An 18656-nucleotide genomic window follows, 5' to 3' on the forward strand; every position below is an offset into this window, starting at 1 on the left:
TAGACACAAAAAGCCACATACTGTATGATACAATTTATATGGAACGGCCACAATAAGCAAACTTTAAAGAGATAGAAAGTAGATTAGTAACTTCCAGAAGCTGGAGGATGAGATGGGAGGAATGATAAGTGACTGCTAAGGGGGTGATGAAAAATGTTCTTTAATTAGATTGTAGTAGTGATTGCACAAGCTTATGAGTATACTAAAAGTCATTGAATTCATACTTCAGCAAGGTGAATTTTAAAAAATGTGAATTATGGCTCAATTTAAAAAAGATGTTGGTATTTACAAAACAGTCAATTAATTAGTTTTGTAGGGGGAAAATCATTTTAAAACACATTTCTCATATATATATATATACACACATATATACATATATATATATATATATATACCCAAAAGATAAAACAAAAATGAATAAAAAAAGAAAGTCATTTTCTAGGAAAAATATTAATCTTTAGAATACTAGAAAGACTGTGAGCAGAGTGTTCACAGAATACCTTTTTCCCATCTTGCAAAAGTGATCTTTGGTTAACTCTCCAGCTCTGTTCCACTAAGAATCTGATAAAGGTAAGAATGTCAACTATATTACTAGGCAACACTGCTTAGGGTAAAAATGATATCTAATTTTGAGGAATTATACATACAACGTAAATTTTAAAAATGCTAGAAAACACACATTATGGGCTTCCCTGACTCTTGTAATTAGGCATGTCCCTTGTGGGGCCCTGGAAGCTACATCTAGGTGTTATTATAAAAGATACTGAATCTCATCTCCTTGTATCTGAGCTCTCTCCAGACTGCTGTGCAAGCTACTGTATGAGCTCCTGTGAGGACCGCTTGCACTGAAGAGGCACACCTGATCTTGCTCTACTTGCAAGCTGTACACCTGCTGTTCAGCTGAACCTCAGAAGAACCCTGGCTGGCTAAGAGGCAAATTATAGATTCTTCGAAGAAAATACCAGGAGAAAACTGCATGATATTGCATTTAATAATGACTTCTTCAATATGTCACAAAAGCACAGACAACAAAAACAAGAACAAAAGATAAACTGGACTACACGTCAATGTACGGCAAAACCACCACAATATTGTAAAGTAATTAGCCTCCAATTAAATTAAATAAATCTAAAAATTAAATTTAAAAAAATTTAAAACTTTTGTGCATCAAAGGGTACTATCAACAGAATGAAAAGGTAACCCACAGAATGAGAGTAAATATTTGTAAACCATATATCTGATAAGGGGTTCATATCTAGAATATATAAAGAACTCTTACAACTCAACAACAAAAAAATTAACAACCTGATTTTAAAAATGAACAAAGGACTTGAACCGACATTTCTCAAAAGAAGCTATAAAATGACCAATAAGCATGTGAAAAGATGCTCAGCATCATTAGCCATTAGAGAAATACAAATCAAAACCACAAAGAGATACCATCTTACACCTGTTATTTAAAAAAAACACACACACAGAAAATAATAAGTGTGGACAAGGATGCAGAGAAATTGGAACCCTTGTAAATTGGTGGGAATGTAAAATAGTGCAGCTGACATGGAAAAAAGTATGGTGGTTCCTCAAAAAGCTACAATGAGAGTTAACAAAGGATCAGCAATTCCACTTTGAATAATATACCAAATGAATTCAAAACAGGGCCACAAAGAGATATTTGTATACCTATGTCCATAGCAACATTATTTACAATAGCCAAAAGATGGAAGCAACCAAATGTCCAACAACAGAAGAATGGATAAACAAAATGTGGTACATTCATACAATGGAATATTATTCAGCCTTAAATAAGGACGTAAGTTCTGACATATTCTTCAACATTGATGAACCGTGAAGACATTATGCTGAGTGAAATAAGTCAGTCACAAAAAAGACAAATGCCATATGGTTCATTTATATGAAATGCCTAGAACAGTCAAATTCCTAGAGACAAGAAGTAGAATGGTGGTTACAAGGGACTGGAGGAGGAAGGAATGGGGAATTCACTATTCAATGGGTATGAAATTTCAGTTTTACAAGATGAAAAATTTCTGAGTATGGATGATGGTTACAACAATGTGAATGTACTTGAACTGTATATTTAAAAATGATTACAAGGGTAACTTTTATGTTATGTATTTTTTCCACAGTAAAAAATTTTTTAAAGAATAAAAATATTTCTTTCATGTATAACAGTATATAGAGTACTTCCAGTGAAAATATGTTTATGCAACAGAAAATACAGACATCACTGACTATGTGCAATATTCCCCTAGTCTAGGAGAAATAGAAAAAGAGAGAGAACAGAGAGCCAGAAAACAGATACTACAAGTGCTAAATGATAATAACAACACTTACCACTAAACCAGGTGTTTGCGAAGATGGAGTACTTGTTAACAGGCCTCTGCTTTTCTTATCAGAAGTACTGGATTGTGTGTTCTATCAATATTTTGTGAAACCGAGAATTGAACAGCAGAAAGAAATAAATTAATACAGTAAACACAAAATTTTATAATTTTATACTAGATCATAATGTGTCACAGTAATAACATTTTAATCTACTAACTCAATTTTAAACCACTAGACAGGTAACTAAAGAACTGTTTGACTTGAGCTGGGTTAAACAACTTCAAAAAAACTCCAAGTGGTACAAATGATAAACCTCTTTGAATAGGTGTCAGTATATGCTGAGAAGCCTGGAACCCAAACTCATAAAATTTGAACATCATAGGGAAGTTGTGTTAGGTTTCTTTTTTTCTTTCATCTTTTCTTCCTTTCACTCTTCTGGCTTAGAAATCTCTTAAACTAGTTGTTCAAGATATAATTTGGAATATTTATTAGGAAACTTTTATCAAAAAATTTATAGGTACATTTACCTAGCACACTAAATCTGTTAGCTCTCTAATTTATTAGCTATATAATCTTTCAATATGTTCATCTGAACAACAGGGATTATTCTACCCTAGGAACTGTCATGCAAATGTTACATATGATACATGCCACTCCACTGAAGGAGCACGGTTACCTGATAGCTCCCAGCTGCAACAGCTTTAGAATCTGCTTCAGCTTTTAGGTTGAAGCCATTACCTTCTTGGGCAAGCCTCAGCCAACATTTGAACATAGCAGCCCAATGTAAGATTCCTGTAATGGACAATCTATGCTCCAGACCTCCCCACTGGGAGAGCTTTTGTCAGCTCTGCATTGAAGACCAAGGCTATTTCACCCCAATCTTCCTTCCTCCCTGCTCTTCTTTCTCCAGTATTACCCCCTCCAGTATGGCACTTGAACTCAATTCTGCTGAATAATCTTTCCCAGTGGTTTCAAGCAAACCAACTGTCAACTGTCAGTCCATTTAAAACATATCTGCCTGTATATAGCTGTAAGTATATAGATTCTCTGCAATTTTTCCTAGCTTTGCTAAGAAATTACGTACATCTAAATCTTTCTAATAAGTACATTTTCATTTTACAATCTTTTCAAGAATCAGCTAATAAAAGAACAGTGCTTACCAATGCAGGTTTGAGAGGCTGAGGCAGCAGAACTTCAGCAACTGATTTACCTGCACTGCTTTCTACAACAGACCTCTGGTGAGATGATGGAACCTTGATTTTTAGATGACGAGAGCTTAACGTTGTTTGAAAATTTGTATCTCTAGGTTCAGGATCTTTTTCAGGCTGAAACAAATTCAGAATCCTAAGACACATTTCACAGTGCTATAAAAACATTTGTATCACTTCTCAGATGTCCTATTTTTATTGTTATATGGATGTGTGTTATAATTAAAATGGGATATGTATTTCTATCTATAATTCTCTCACTTCAAAGTTTAAACTTAAAGATAAAAATTTTTCTTAAAATAGGCAAAGCATTCTTCATTTCTGCTATAGTATTTTTGATCTCAAGCATTCCTTTTCTGATTATTCTTAGAATTTCCAACTCTCTGCTTATATTGCATGTTGTCTACTTTTTCCTATAACTGCCTTAGCATATTAATTACAGTTATTTTATATTTCTGCTCTGATAATTCTAACACTGGTAATATCTGACTCTGGTTGCAATGCTTATTCAGTCTCTTTAAACAGAAATTTCTGGCCTTTAGTATGGCTTGTAATTTTTGCTAAAAGGTGGACATGTTGTACTGGGGAATAACAACTGTGGTGAGTAGTCTTTAATAATGCACTGATAAATTGTGGGGGGAGAGAGGAAGCCTTCTACAATTCTATGATTAAGTCAGTATTTTATTGAGCCTATGCCCCTGGACTGTGAACATCACCAGTCCTTCTTAGTTCCCCTCCCCGCAAATTGAGACAGGATGGCTAGAAAGGACCATCCTGCAGTAGTTGGATACTTCCATTCCCCAATGTGGAAGGCTAGAGGGAGTTAGAATTGGGTAATTTCCTTTCTCCACTGGAAGGGCAGAGCTGGCTGGAATCAGATATTTCCCTTCCCCAGGGAGGTTGCTGCTGCTAAGTTGCTTCAGTCGTGTTCAACTCTGTGCGACCCCATAGACAGCAGCCCACCAGGCTCCCCAGTGCCTGCGATTCTCCACGCAAGAACACTGGAGTGGGTTGCCATTTCCTTCTCCAATGCAGGAAAGTGAAAAGTGAAAGTGAAGTCGCTCAGTCTTGTCCGACTCTTCGCAACCCCATGGACTGCAGCCTACCAGGCTCCTGCATCCATGGGATTTTCCAGGCAAGAGTACTGGAGTGGGTTGCCATTGCCTTCTAAAACCCCAGCAAGTTAGGATCTTAAATACCTTCTCTTGAGAGCAGGCTTTGTTAAGAAAAACAGAATATTTCAAAATAGTTGAGGTATTTCAAAATGGTTTCTTTTCCCTTCCCACTACCAGAACCATGAGGGTATTCTTCACTGATATTCATTATGAGGATCTGGTACAGTTTATGCAGGTAAAACTCACAGAAGTGTGGAGGTTCCACTGATGAATGGGTTCCTCTTGAGTTGTCCACAATGAGCCTTCAGAAATTCATCAATGACATTTTTGGTTTTCCCACCCCAGCACTGGTTCTCAGGGAGGTTTCTGTTCATGTGTTTCTGCTCTGCTAAGTCAATATTCTCTGTATCCACCTGTCTGTCTTTCCATGATCTAGTGTAGCAGTTTACCATGCGACCTTACTTCTTTGACAGATCTATAAAGTGTTGCTGATTTTTCAGTTTGTTCAGGTTTCTACTTGCTAGGACAGAGCAATGATTTCTAAAATCCTTTCATGTTAGATCAGAAACTGGAAGTCCTCCAGTTTTCCAAAATTCTTTATAACACGACCTGCAAGCAGCGCTCAGCAAAACTGGCCACTCTCCCTTTTAGGAGCAAAAGTCCTCCTCCCTTATCTTCTATGATACCATATGCTGTTTATTTTCCCCTCCTCTATGTCCACTCTTTCTTTTCCATCTGGCTGTAGAATTTTCCAAGAATTGATCCTGGATCCCTTTCTCTTCCTTACTCTCTAGATACTCTTTCCCAAGTGATTTCGTCCAATACTATACATTCTAAAATATCTGTAATATTGTACACTCCTCTTTTATTTTTCTGACCTGCAAACTTACAGCCAGTGGTGCTTCCAACATTTTCATCTTCATGTGCCTTCAGACCTCCTGCTTTTCCTGTCACATTATATAGCACCTTTATCCATCAAAGCTGCTTAAGACACAAACCTAGAAGTCCTTCTTGACATCACTCACTCTTTCTGCCTCTATACCCAATCCATGAACTCTACAGGCAGAATATCTTGAATCCATGCATATTTTTTCATATGTCCTACAAAATATCCTAGTTAAAGCTACCACAATCTCCCACCAAAAATCTTTGTAATGAATCTTCTTGCTGACACTCTTGCGCTCTTTCAATCTGCTCCCCAGTTATACAATGACAGTATGGTAGAGTGAAAAAAGTATAGGCTTCAGATCAAGGAAGACTTGCCATAAATTCCTCAAGCATATTGGTTAACACTTAAACCTCATTTTCCTCAGCTATAAAATAGCTAAAAAATAAAACAAATGAAAACCTTACGTAACAGGAATGCTATAAAAACATATAATTAACAAAAAATGCTTAGAATAATGCTTACACTGAGTAGCCACTCCAATAGTAGCTACTGCTATATACAAAGTCAAGTCCAAATTCCTCCCCAAAGACCACTAGATTCCAGGCCTAATGTACTGATTTATAATTCCTTAACATAGAACATTGTTACTATGTTTTGATTACATTATTAACATGTTTTGACTACAAAGCAAATGCATTATTGTCACTTTAAATTAGTAACAGATATCCAATTATCCAAAAAGAAATTGGAAAAATTGTACATTTTAATCCTCTTTCATTAAATTTATAGAGTATATATGCATGCAACAATAATGTAATATGAGAAACTCCAAAAATGTTTTCAATTATTGGTTTAAATAGCTGAAAAATAATTCATATAAAGTATTGTCTAAAAGAAAAAAGTATTTTCTATATTAAGAAATTTTATGGTTTATAAGGTTATTCTGCTTCAATACTTACTTTTTCTTTTTTTTCTCCAGGGGTCGAAGGGTAATTTTTCTCAGCAAGTAAAACTCTACAAGATGCATTATCTATAACAAAAATATATGTTAGTGTTAATTATTTAACCTGTTGTTACATCTAAAGTACAGAAAATAGAACTCAAATTTGAAAAAAAATTGATTTTAATGACTGATTTTGTAATAGTTTTAGAACAACCTAACTTGAACAACCTGACAGGAGAAAGAATTCTTAAAAATATATTTATCTCAAAACCTCCAGGTTTCACAGGAATAAATAAACTCTATATAAAAGATTTGTCTTTCAATTAGTAGAAAAAGTTGAATGTAACTTGAATTCTTAATTATCCTTCCATTTCCACTCTCTCTCTACTATAACTTTTTTTACTAGCATTTAAAACATACTCAGCCTTCTTTATTTTAAAAAAATTTATTTTTTAATTGAAGGATATGCAGATGCAGATATGCAGATGACACCACCCTTATGGCAGAAAGTGAAGAAGAACTAAAGAGCCTCTTGATGAACGTGAAAGAGGAGAGTGAAAAAGTTGGCTTAAAGCTCAACATTCAGAAAACTAAGATCATGGCATCTGGTCCCATCACTTCATGGCAGATAGATGGGGAAACAGTGGAAACAGTGGCTGACTTTATTTTTCTGGGCTCCAAAATCACTGCAGATGGTGATTGCAGCAATGAAATTAAAAGACGCTTACTACTTGGGAGGAAAGTTATGACCAACCTAGATAGCATATTCGGAGAAGGCAATGGCACCCCACTCTAGTACTCTTGCCTGGAAAATCCCATGGACAGAGGAGCCTGGTAGGCTGCAGTCCATGGGGTCGCGAAGAGTCGGACATGACTGAGCGACTTCACTTTCACTTTTCACTTTTATGCATTGGAGAAGGAAATGGCAACCCACTCCAGTGTTCTTGCCTGGAGAATCCCAGGGACGGGGAAGCCTGGTGAGCTGCTGTCTATGGGGTTGCACAGAGTCAGACACGACTGAAGCGACTTAGCAGCAGCAGCAGCAGACAGCATATTGAAAAGCAGAGACATTACTTCCAACAAATGTCCGTTTAGTCAAGGCTATGGTTTTTCCAGTGGTCATGTATGGATGTGAGAGTTGGACTATAAACAAAGCTGAGCACTGAAGAATTGATGCTTTTGAACTGTGGTGTTGGAGAAGACTCTTGAGAGTCCCTTGGACTGCAAGGAGATCCAACCAGTCCATTCTAAAGGAGATGAGTCCTGGGTGTTCTTTGGAAGGAATGATGCTAAAGCTGAAACTCCAGTACTTTGGCCACCTCATGCGAAGAGTTGACTCATTGGAAAAGACTCTGATGCTGGGAGGAATTAAGGGCAGGAGGAGAAGGAGACGACAGAGGATGAGATGGCTGGATGGCATCACTGACTCGATGGACGTGACTTTGAGTGAACTCCAGGAGTTGGTGATAGACAGGGAGGCCTGGCGTGCTGCGATTCATGGGGTCGCGAGGAGTCGGACACGACTGAGTGACTGAACTGAACTGAACCTTTCTTCTCCTGTTCACAAGCTCCTTAATCTTTGATCTATAAAACAAATCTTTCTTCTAATGCTCATCCTCCAGGGTAGTAGGTGCTACTCTTTTCAAGGATGTGTGCTTTTACAAGTTTATTATCACCAGATTCATTTCCCTTAAGATGGAAACCACCTTAATCATTTTTATACCCATAACTTCTTAATACCTAGCATTTTCTAAATGCTCATTACGTAACTGCTTAAAGTAAGAAGAGAAGAAAAGAAGTGAAGTCGCTCAGTCGTGTCCGACTCTTTGCAACCCCATGGACTGTAGCCTACAACGCTCCTCCGTCCATGGGATTATCCAGGCAAGAGCACTAGAGTGGGTTGCTATTTCCTTCTCCAGAGGATCTTTCCAACCCAGGGATTGAACCTGGGTCTCCCACATTGTAGGCAGATGCTTTACCATCTATGCCACCAGTAAAGATAACACCAAAAATTCTTTTTTTTATAGCTCATACAGACTTTTATATGCATCAGGAACAAAGCAAGCAATTCTTTAAATTTATCCCTAAACAAATGCTATAAAACTTACTGCAGGAAATAAAGAAAATAGAAATCTGAAATGTAGCAGATGTTAATAAGGTTGTAAATGTCTTGCTAAGTTTATTCTAATAATAAACTGCATAATAGAGGGCCAAAAAATGCAAGGCATTTTGTTGTTTCTTTTATTTTTTGATCATCACACATAACTTCAATGTATCTGTTAACTGATTACCTTCTTCTCCTATAATTGAAATTTACAAGGACAGGAAAAATATATCACTCCCTGTTGGTATATATCAGTAATGCCTAGTATAGAATATATACTCAGTAGATGTTTATTAAATGAATTAATGATAGGTACTGTGGGGATAGTTAAGACCTAGCCTCACACATCTTCATTTCTTAAATACAACCACACACTAAAAAGCACTCAATTTCCTGGGCTACCAGTTTTCTTAACATATACCATACTGTGACAAAAATAAAGAAATAGAGGATTATAAAAATGATCAGTTACATGATTAATTACATGATTCTGAATATGAACCTGATTCAAATTTCATTATTAATTACCTGATTCTGCCTTTGGTTCTGGAGAAATACTTTGGTCTGCTAACATCGTCATGCTAGAATAAGAACAAATTAATGGAATTCTTTTACTCTTTCAGTAGCTTTTGAGAATCTTCAAATAATACTTAAAATAAGCACATTCCCATGCAATCAATTATCCTATATAAAAAATACAACTAGTTAGAAAAATGTTAATATATCTATATGAACTAATAGTTTTTTGAAAAGGCAATATGTGCATCCATCAGTGTGAGACAACAGGTACAAAGCATAGTATTTTTTAATTTTTTAATTAATTTATTTATTTTAATTGGAGGCTAATTACTTTACAATATTGTAGTGGCTTTTGCCATACATTAACACAAATCAGCCACGGGTGTACACGTGTCCCCCATCCTGAACTCCCCTCCCACGTCCCTCCTCATCCCATCCCTCAGGGTTGTCCCAGTGCACTGGCCCTGAGTGCCCTGTCTCATGCATCAAACCTGGACTGGCGATCTGTTTCACATATGGTAATATACATGTTTCAAAGCTATTCTTTCAAATCATCCCACCCTCACCTTCTCCCACAGAGTCCAAAAGACTGTTTATCTCTGTGTCTCTTTTGCTGTCTCGCATACAGGGTCATTGTTATCATCTTTCTAAATTCCATATATATGCGTTAATGTACTCTATTGGTGTTTTTCTTTCTGACTTACTTAACTCTGTATAATAGGCTCCAGTTTCATCCGCCTCATTAGAACCAATTCAAATGAATTCTGTTTTAATGGCTGAGTAATATTCCATTGTGTATATGTACCATAGCTTTCTTATCCATTCATCTGCTGATGGACATCTAGGTTGCTTCCATGTCCTGGCTATTATAAACAGTGCTGTGATGAACATTGGGGTACACGTGTCTCTTTCAATTCTGGTTTCCTCAGTGTGTATGCCCAGCAGTGGGATTGCTTGGGTTGTATGGCAGTTCTATTTCCAGTTTTTTAAGGAATCTCCACACTGTTCTCTATAGTGGCTGTACTAGTTTGCATTCCCACCAACAGTGGTAAGAGGGTTCCCTTTTCTCCGCCCCATCTCCAGCATTTAGAATCAGACAGATCTCGATTTAAAGCTCAGGTCTGCTACTTACACTTGAGTGGCCTTGGGAAAGTTACTTAACCTGTTTTGAGTCATGATTATCTCATTTATGCAAAAAGAATAGCAGTCTTGTCTTCTAGCATTCTTCTGGTAAGGATCTCAAGTAACATGAGAGATAATACTTTATTTATTTTTTGTTGTTGTTTTGTTTTGTTTTGTTTTTTAAGATTTATTTTTTCAATTATGTTTAATCTTTTTTTTTAAATTTTATTTTTAAACTTTACATAACTGTATTAGTTTTGCCAAATATCAAAATGAATCCACCACAGGTATACATGTGTTCCCCATCCTGAACCCTCCTCCCTCCTCCCTCCCCATTCCATCCCTCTGGGTCGTCCCAGTGATAATACTTTAAAAAATTAATATTCTTTTTCTATTTTATTCTTTTGTAAATGAGACTGCCCCCAATCAAATGTGTGAAAGAGGATTGTTATTATAAGAATACAAAAAGACCAAAGCTCAGCCTTTGATCACCAAAGTGGGGTTTCTGAGTCTCCAGTGGACTTGAAAACTAAATGTGAAAAGATTATTTTTAAATTCCTATTACTGCTTTAGTGAGAAGTTGAACTCAGTAAGCAAAAAGAATTTTACTCCTTCATATTTCCCCTTTAAATTCATCCTGTCAAAAAGACAAATTTAAAACTATAATGCAATTCATGGAGTTGCAAAAGGCTGGACATGACTGATCAACTGAACTGAACTGAAAACTATAATTCAAAGACGCATATACCCGGGTGTTCATAGTAGCAGTATTCACAATAACCAAGACATGGAAACAACCTAAATGTCCATCAACAGCTGAACGGATAGAGAAGATGTGGTGCATGTATACAATGGAGTATATATATACATATATATAAAAAATACTACTCAACCATAAAAAAGGATAAAGTAATGCCATTTGCAGCAACACGAACACAACCAGAGATTATCATATAACTTATATATGGAATCTAAAATATGACACAAATGAACCTATCTATGAAATAGCAGAATCAGAGACATAGAGAACAGACTGGTGATTGCCAAGCAGGAAGGAGTTACAGGAGCGATAGAGTGGGAGGTTGAGGTTAGCAGAGGTAAGCTTTTATATATTGAATGAATAAACAACTGCATAGAGAACATACTGTATAGAATAGAGAACTATTAATGTATTCAATATCCTATGATAAACCATAAAGGAAAATAATGCAAAAAAGAATATGTATGTATAACCCAATAACTTTGCTGCACAGCAGAAATTAACACAACATTGTAATTCAATTATACTTCAATTGTAAAAATAGAAAAAAAGAAACAAATACAACAAATACAATTCAAAGACAATAAATTCATCCTGTCAAAAATAGTACTTTTTTGCCCCTAAATGAAATTTCTTGTGTATTTTACTGTTTTTGTGGTACTCTCCGGTAATAAACACACACTTTTAGGTAATAAACACCCCACTATTAGTCTTCTTCAAAACTAGAGGCACTGAAACACAGTCTGAGAATAAAAACCCAGCCTTTTAGCACAAGTAGCTTGAGAAGCACTGCACTATTATGCTGATGCTTGCTGAAGAGAGGGTGTCTCACCCATGCCCACATGGAGAACTTGCTCTCACTGCCTACCTACTCATATTAACAGCATAAAACATTCCTCATTACTTTTGCCTCTTTAACCTGCTGGATGTCTTCAGAATATGTCACAAGAAAACCTGGATTCTGCTCTATCACCATCTAGTGGCTAAAAGCGGACAATGGCAACTTCTACAGGCTTCTCAGGAAGATCGCTCAGGGAAACTTTTGGATTTCCAGAACTGCACTGGGGTAACAAGCAGAAACTCCTGTGCCAGGTTTGTGATAACTGTAAATCACAGAACTTGGCTGCAAAGCAAAGACAAATGAGCACATCCTCACCTGGGACTTAAGTATTAAAACAAGATTAACAGTTACAATGTTTCCCTGGTGGCTCAGATGGTAAAGGATCTGCCAGCAATGCAGGAGACTGAGGTTCAGTCCCTGGGTTGGGAAGATCCCCTGGAGAAGGAAATGGCAATCCACTCCAGTATTCTTGCCTGGAGAATTCCACGGACAGGGGACTGTCAGGCTATGGTTCATGGGTTGCAAAGAGTCGGACACGACTGAGCAACTAAAATACATAATATCACAACACTAAACTCATTATTTAATTTAAACCTCTTCCTTTTCCCAACCTAGCTCTGAGTTAGATTCCTGAAGTGAGGAAAGCAACTATAGTTTTTTTTTTTTCCCCCTTCTATTTCTTGTTATTTTCCCTCTCCCATTTGCTAACTACTCTTTAGGATTCTCTGGCATTGGAGCAGCAGGAAGGAATTGTAGGAAAAAATAGGAAAGGTCTATCCTGATCTTAATTGATAACTATTATAACATGTCCTTGGTGCCCTTTGGGTATGGCAGATAACCAAATGCTGACTCTTTCAAACCTGAAGTATTATATTTTGAAGGGTTCAAGATAAGATTTCCCTATCCCTAGGATGCTCTCACTTACTGCTCTTTATGATGTTCTCAGATTTTGCATTTGATGATACAATTTCCAGCCTTGTTTTTTTTAAATATATTTTTCATTGTGTTTTTAAATTTTTTACTTGTTTGGCTGCACCAGGTCTTAACTGCGGCATGCAGGATCTTTAGTTGCAGCATGTGGATCTAGGTCTCTGACCAGGGATTGAACCCAGACCCCCTGCATTAGGAGCTTGAAGTCTTACCACTGGACCACCATGGAAGTCCCTCCAACCTCTTTTAGTCAAGTTTATTTTGTCTTTTCCAAGAAGTCCTACTGGACATGGTCCCTTTCAAGATGATCCCTTCTGTGGGATCTATGTCTGACATTTGGGCAATATGCACAAATCTTTGCTGTGCAAAACTCTGAAAGTATATCTAGCATCCTCTTTATCAGCCACTCCACAGCATCTAACTGACCTTCTTGCTTTGAACCTTTCCAGATGTGAGTCAGAAACCAAATTCCAGAGAATACATGTTGAACTTTCCAAATGGTTCTCTGGGGGTTTCTTCTCTTGTGTTGTAGTGAGGGAGAAGTTTCTCTCTCTCCTTGCATATGATACCAACAACTCTTATCAAAGAAATAAACATTTTTAAAAAAATTATTCATTTTTTAATTGATGGATAACTGTTTTACACAATTGTGTTGGTTTCTGCCAAACATCAACATAAACATTCTCGATCATTTCATCCTCTCAGTGCATTCTTTTTCTTTTTTTTATTTTATTTAAATTTTTTTATTTTTATTTTTTTTTAATTTTATTTTATTTTTAAACCTGAAACTTGGAGGTTGGTGATGGGTTAATGATGAAAGAATGAGGTTTTGATCTCATCTATTACAAGCGTGACATACATGGTTCTACACAGAATGAGGGATAGAGTAATTGTCATTTTAATTTGTTCTCATCTATTGAGGTCACTTTCCAAACTCTAAGACTACATGAAAGTACATTTAACATCTTTCTTGTTCAAAAGGTTTCACAAACCAAAGGCAATGCAGAGAAGGTGGTCAAATTTAGAACCAAAATACCTGGCATAGGGCTATTGTGTCTAGGAGAGTTTACCATGAAGGTTGCAGAAAGAAAATGAAGTCAAAGTCTTGGTGGAGAACTTCAATGAGGCTTAAGGGGCTTAGGGTGGTAACGAAAGCTAAGGTGAAGAAGAATCAGCAATGGAGAACTTCAGGCCCAAAATAAGGCTATAAGTTCATCAATGACTTTATCAGTAGAGTCCAGACCAGGTATAGAACTAGCCTTGAAACCTGCCACACAAATTAGTAAAAATTCAGAGACAACTCATGGGTCCCAGACACTCTCAAGACCCAACTTCACTTCTCCCCTTCTTTGGCCTATACATCTATATTTACAGTGATGATTTGTCCAAACTGGGACCTTTCTGAGAGTAAAAGTCAGCTCTATTAAAGATTATGTCACAATAGCAGGTACATACTGGGACTGTCTCAGGTAAATCATGAGGCATGACCATCCTCAGGAATAGTTTCATACTTCACCATTCAGCCCTTCAGTGGATTCTGTTAGCCCTGCTTTGAAAATATATCCAAACTCTGACCTCTCACTATCTCTTCTCTTGCCACTCTGGTCTGTAGTCCAATATTTCTTGCCCAGTTAGGGCAGTATTCTCCTAACTATAATTTCCCTAATTCTTTGTCTTATCCTAGTCTGTTCTCAACACAGCAGCTAGGATGATTCTTTCAATACATAAGCCATATAACATCATCCTTCTAAACCATTCAACAGCCTTAAAAGTCACTTATACTTGCCTAAAATGCTTTATTTGACCTGGCATCTTGATGCCAGTTTGCTGTGGGAGGTGAACTCCATCTTCTCCTATTCTGCTGTCTTGATTCCCCTCCCCTGAATTATATTCCGAATAGATCTTTTTTCCCCCTTATCTCCTAACTCACTACTCCTCCTCACTTCACACCAGGAGCCCAAGCCTTCCTGCCTTAAGTATGGTTCCAGCTAGTCCCTCTACCTGGAATGTTCTCCAATGAATTACACAGCTTGGTCTATCTACTTCTTATGTCTCTGCTCAGATACTACCTTTTCAATGGTGAGTCTCTGACCACAATACTTAAAAGAGCAAATCTCTACCCTAATACTCTGTAGCCCCCTATCTTGCTTTATTTTTCTCCATAGCATTTATTACCATATAGAATGGCAATGGCAATCCACTGCAGTACTCTTGCCTGGAAAATCCCATGGATGGAGGAGCCTGGTAGGCTTCAGTCCATGGTGTCGCTGAGTTGGACATGACTAAGTGACTTCACTTTCACTTTTCACTTTCATGCACTGGAGAAGGAAATGGCAACCCACTCCAGTATTCTTGCCTGGAGAATCCCAGGGATGGCGGAGCCTGGTAGGCTGCCGTCTATGGGGTCGCACAGAGTCGGACACGACTGACGTGACTTAGCAGCAGCAGCATGGTATAAATTTACTTGCTTATTAATTTATTGTTAATATCCTACAACTAGAATGTGGACTCAATTAAGGCAGAAATTTTGTTTTTAATCAATTTTGTTACAACAATTATATAGTTAGACAGATAGACAGACATACAGATGGATAGATAGAAAATATACTCTGGTAATCAGAACAGTCCTGGCATATATAGTGAGTCCTCAACAAATATTGAATAAACAAACACCTGGATTTCTGGGCTAATAATCATACTTGCTATATAACTATGAGAACAAAAAGCATTAAAAACACAACAACTTTAAAAAATGTTAGTTCTTACACTTTTCTGTGGCATTTCTGATAGTCTTCTGAAGAGGTACCTAAGGGGGAAAAAAGATCTATTAGGAATATAATTCAGGGGAGGGGAATCAAGACGGCAGAATAGGAGAAGATGGAGTTCACCTCCCACAGCAAACATATAAAAAAAATATATCCACATGTGGAATAATTCTCATGGAAAACTAACTGGAAACTGGCAGGAAAATGTCTATACCACCAAAGCTGAAAGAAGGATCTCCACATAATCAGCTGGGCTGGGAAAAAAAAAAAGTCATCAGGTCAGGACGTGTGTCCCTGGGAGGAATCTGTAATGAAATAAAACATCTGTGTGGGTAGACCCTTCCCCTGGGGAGCATTAAGTTAAACCCAACCTGGGAATCACAGTCCTGGGGTCCTGTGTGCATGAGACAAACTTCCTTTCCTGCTCAGAAATCCACTGAGATGACAGTAGGTCTGGAATGAGGAGTACACACATCCTGGCTTGCCAAAAATCAGGGCAAAGAGACCCACATGGTACTTCCCAACCCAAAAGGGGAAGTGCCCCAGCCCCACTCACTCTGCACCACAGCCTGAACCAGGTTCTGGGCAAAGACTTGGTCTAGCTACACAGAGACACACTGGAGTGCCTGGGGCGTGATCTGGATGGAGCTGTGGTGGCCACTATCTTGCCTGCATGCAGGGTGGCATCAAAAGACTGTGAAGAAAGACTTTGGGACCCAGGAGGACCACATAGGTCCCAATGGATTTCAAAATCTTCAAATCACCAGAGGATCATCTAAGAGAGAGGGCTATTCATCAAGGAGGCTGACTTTAAGGGATGACTTCAGCTGGAGGACACAGATCCTGGTGCCAGTAAAAGGGTCTGCAGAAGTGGCACAGCATGCCTTCAGAGTAGATGTTGTCACTACTCCTTCTTGACTACTGAGGAAACTCAAGCACAGGGGACTTCAGAGATCAAGCCCTGAGCCTTTGGAGTGGGCGCACTGACTCCAACACCCTAGACTACCAGAGAAAAAACCCCAGGGAGTATCAAATAGTGAAAACTCACACAAAGGAAACCACTTGAATACAAGACCTGGCATCACCCAAACACCAGTAGCACCCTGTGCAGGATACCTCATCTAAACAACAAACAAAACAAAAATACAAAACCAATCATCAGCAGACAGGATTACCACCTCACTCAGCCTTGCCAATCAGAAGAAAAACAAACAAACAAACAAACAAAAACTCAGCACAAATCTCACCCTATACAAAGCTTACACAAACCATTGGACCAACCTTAGGAGGGCAGAAACCAAAAGGAAGAAATAATTTAACCTTGAAGCCTGGGAAAAGGAGACCTCAAACACAGTAAGTTTTTTAAGGAATGAGAAGGCAGAGAAATACTACACAAATGAAGGAACAACCTAGAAACACAGAAGTCCAAATAAATGAAGAGGAAATAGGCAAACTACCTGAAAAAAAATTCAGAATAATGATAGTAAATATGATCAAAACACTTGAACAAAATGGAGAAAATGCAAGAATCAATTAAGAAAGACCTAGAAGAATTAAAGAATAAACATACAGAGACAAACAACACCATTACTGAAATTAAAAATGCTCTAGAAGGAACCAGTAGCAGAATATCTGAAGCAGAAGAATGAATCAGTGAGCTGGAAGATAAAATGGTGGAAATAACTTCTGAAGAGCAGAATAAAGTAAAAAGAATGAAAAGAATAGAGGATATTCTCAGAGACCTCTGGGACAATATCAAACACACCAACATTCAAATTATAGGGGTCCCAGAAGAAGAAGAGAAGAAGAAAGGGTATGAGAAAATCTTTGAAGAGATTATAGTTGAAAATTTCCCCAACATGGAAAACGAAATAGTCAACCAAGTCCAAGAGGCACAAAGAGTCCCATACAGGATAAACCCAAGGAGAAACACACCGAGACACATACTAATCAAACTAACAAAGATTAAGCACAAAGAAAGAATATTAAAAGTAGCAAGGGAAAAGCAACAAGTAACATACAAGGGAAACCCATATGTTTTACAGCTGATCTTTCAGCAGAAACTCTGCAGGCCAGAAGGGAATGGCAGGATATATTTGAAGTATTGAAAGGGGAAAATCTATAACCAAGATTACTGTACCTGGCAAGGATCTCATTCAAAACTGATGGAGAAGTCAAAAGCTTTTCAGACAAGCAAACGTTTAGAGAATTCAGTACCACCAATCCAGTTTTACAACAAATGCTAAAGGGACTTATATAGTCAAGAAATACAAGAAAAGAAAAAAGATCTACAAAATCAACCCCAAACAATTATGAAAATGGCAATGGGAACATATATATCAATAATTACTTTAAATGTAAATGGATTAAATGCTCCAACTAAAAGGCACAGACTGGCTGAATGGATACAAAAATAAGACCTATATATATATGCTGTCTACAAGAAACCCACTTCAGACCTAAAGACACATATAGACTGAAAGTGAGAGGATGGAAAGATATATTCCATGAAAATAGGAAGCAAAAGAAAGCTGGAGTAGCAATCCTCATATCAGACAAAATAGACCTTAAAATAAAGATGATTACAAGAGATAAGGAAGGACACTACATAATGATCAAGGGATCAATCCAAGAGGAAGACATAACAATTGTAAATATCTATGCACCCAATATAGGAGCACCTCAATACATAAGACAAACACTAACAGACATAAAGGGGGCAGTTGACAGTAACACAATAATAATAGGAGACTTTAACACCCCACTCACACCAATGAAGTGGTCATCAAAACAGATAATTAATAAGGAAACACAAGTCTTAAATAATACATTAGATGAGATGGATCCCATTGATATCTTCAGGATATTTCATCCAAAAGTAGAAGAGTAAACCTTCTTCTAAAGTGCACATGGAATATTCTCCAGGATAGACCACATCTTGGGTCACAAATCAAACTTCAGTAAATTTAAGAAAATTGAAATTTTTTCAAGCATCTTCTCTGACCACAATGCTATGAGACTAGATATCAATTACAAGAAAGGAAAAAAAAAAACCTTAAGAAACACAAACACATGGAGATTAAACAATATGTTTCTAAATAACCAGCAGGTTACTGA

At 37.3% G+C, this 18656-nt stretch overlaps 1 protein-coding gene across 6 annotated transcripts in view; it reads right to left on the bottom strand.

Annotated features, from left to right (window-relative positions):
* MEIKIN (meiotic kinetochore factor) overlaps positions 1-18656 on the bottom strand; it is a 128895-nt gene that overhangs the window by 60236 nt on the left and 50003 nt on the right. For 5 of the 6 annotated variants that reach the window (XM_044947862.1, XM_044947864.1, XM_044947863.1 and 2 more), the window contains 5 exons: positions 15541-15580; positions 9131-9183; positions 6515-6585; positions 3504-3668; positions 2353-2433 (listed from right to left, as the gene is read on the bottom strand). In XM_044947862.1, coding sequence (XP_044803797.1) covers positions 2353-2433; positions 3504-3668; positions 6515-6585; positions 9131-9183; positions 15541-15580 — 410 coding nt within the window. Of the gene's footprint in view, positions 1-1761; positions 1939-2352; positions 2434-3503; positions 3669-6514; positions 6586-9130; positions 9184-15540; positions 15581-18656 lie in introns of those variants that run through there. The other variant, XM_044947865.1, reaches the window with a different exon arrangement.

This window comes from Bubalus bubalis, chromosome 9 (assembly GCF_019923935.1).
Source record: "Bubalus bubalis isolate 160015118507 breed Murrah chromosome 9, NDDB_SH_1, whole genome shotgun sequence".
In the NCBI taxonomy this organism is placed as follows: domain Eukaryota; kingdom Metazoa; phylum Chordata; class Mammalia; order Artiodactyla; family Bovidae; genus Bubalus; species Bubalus bubalis.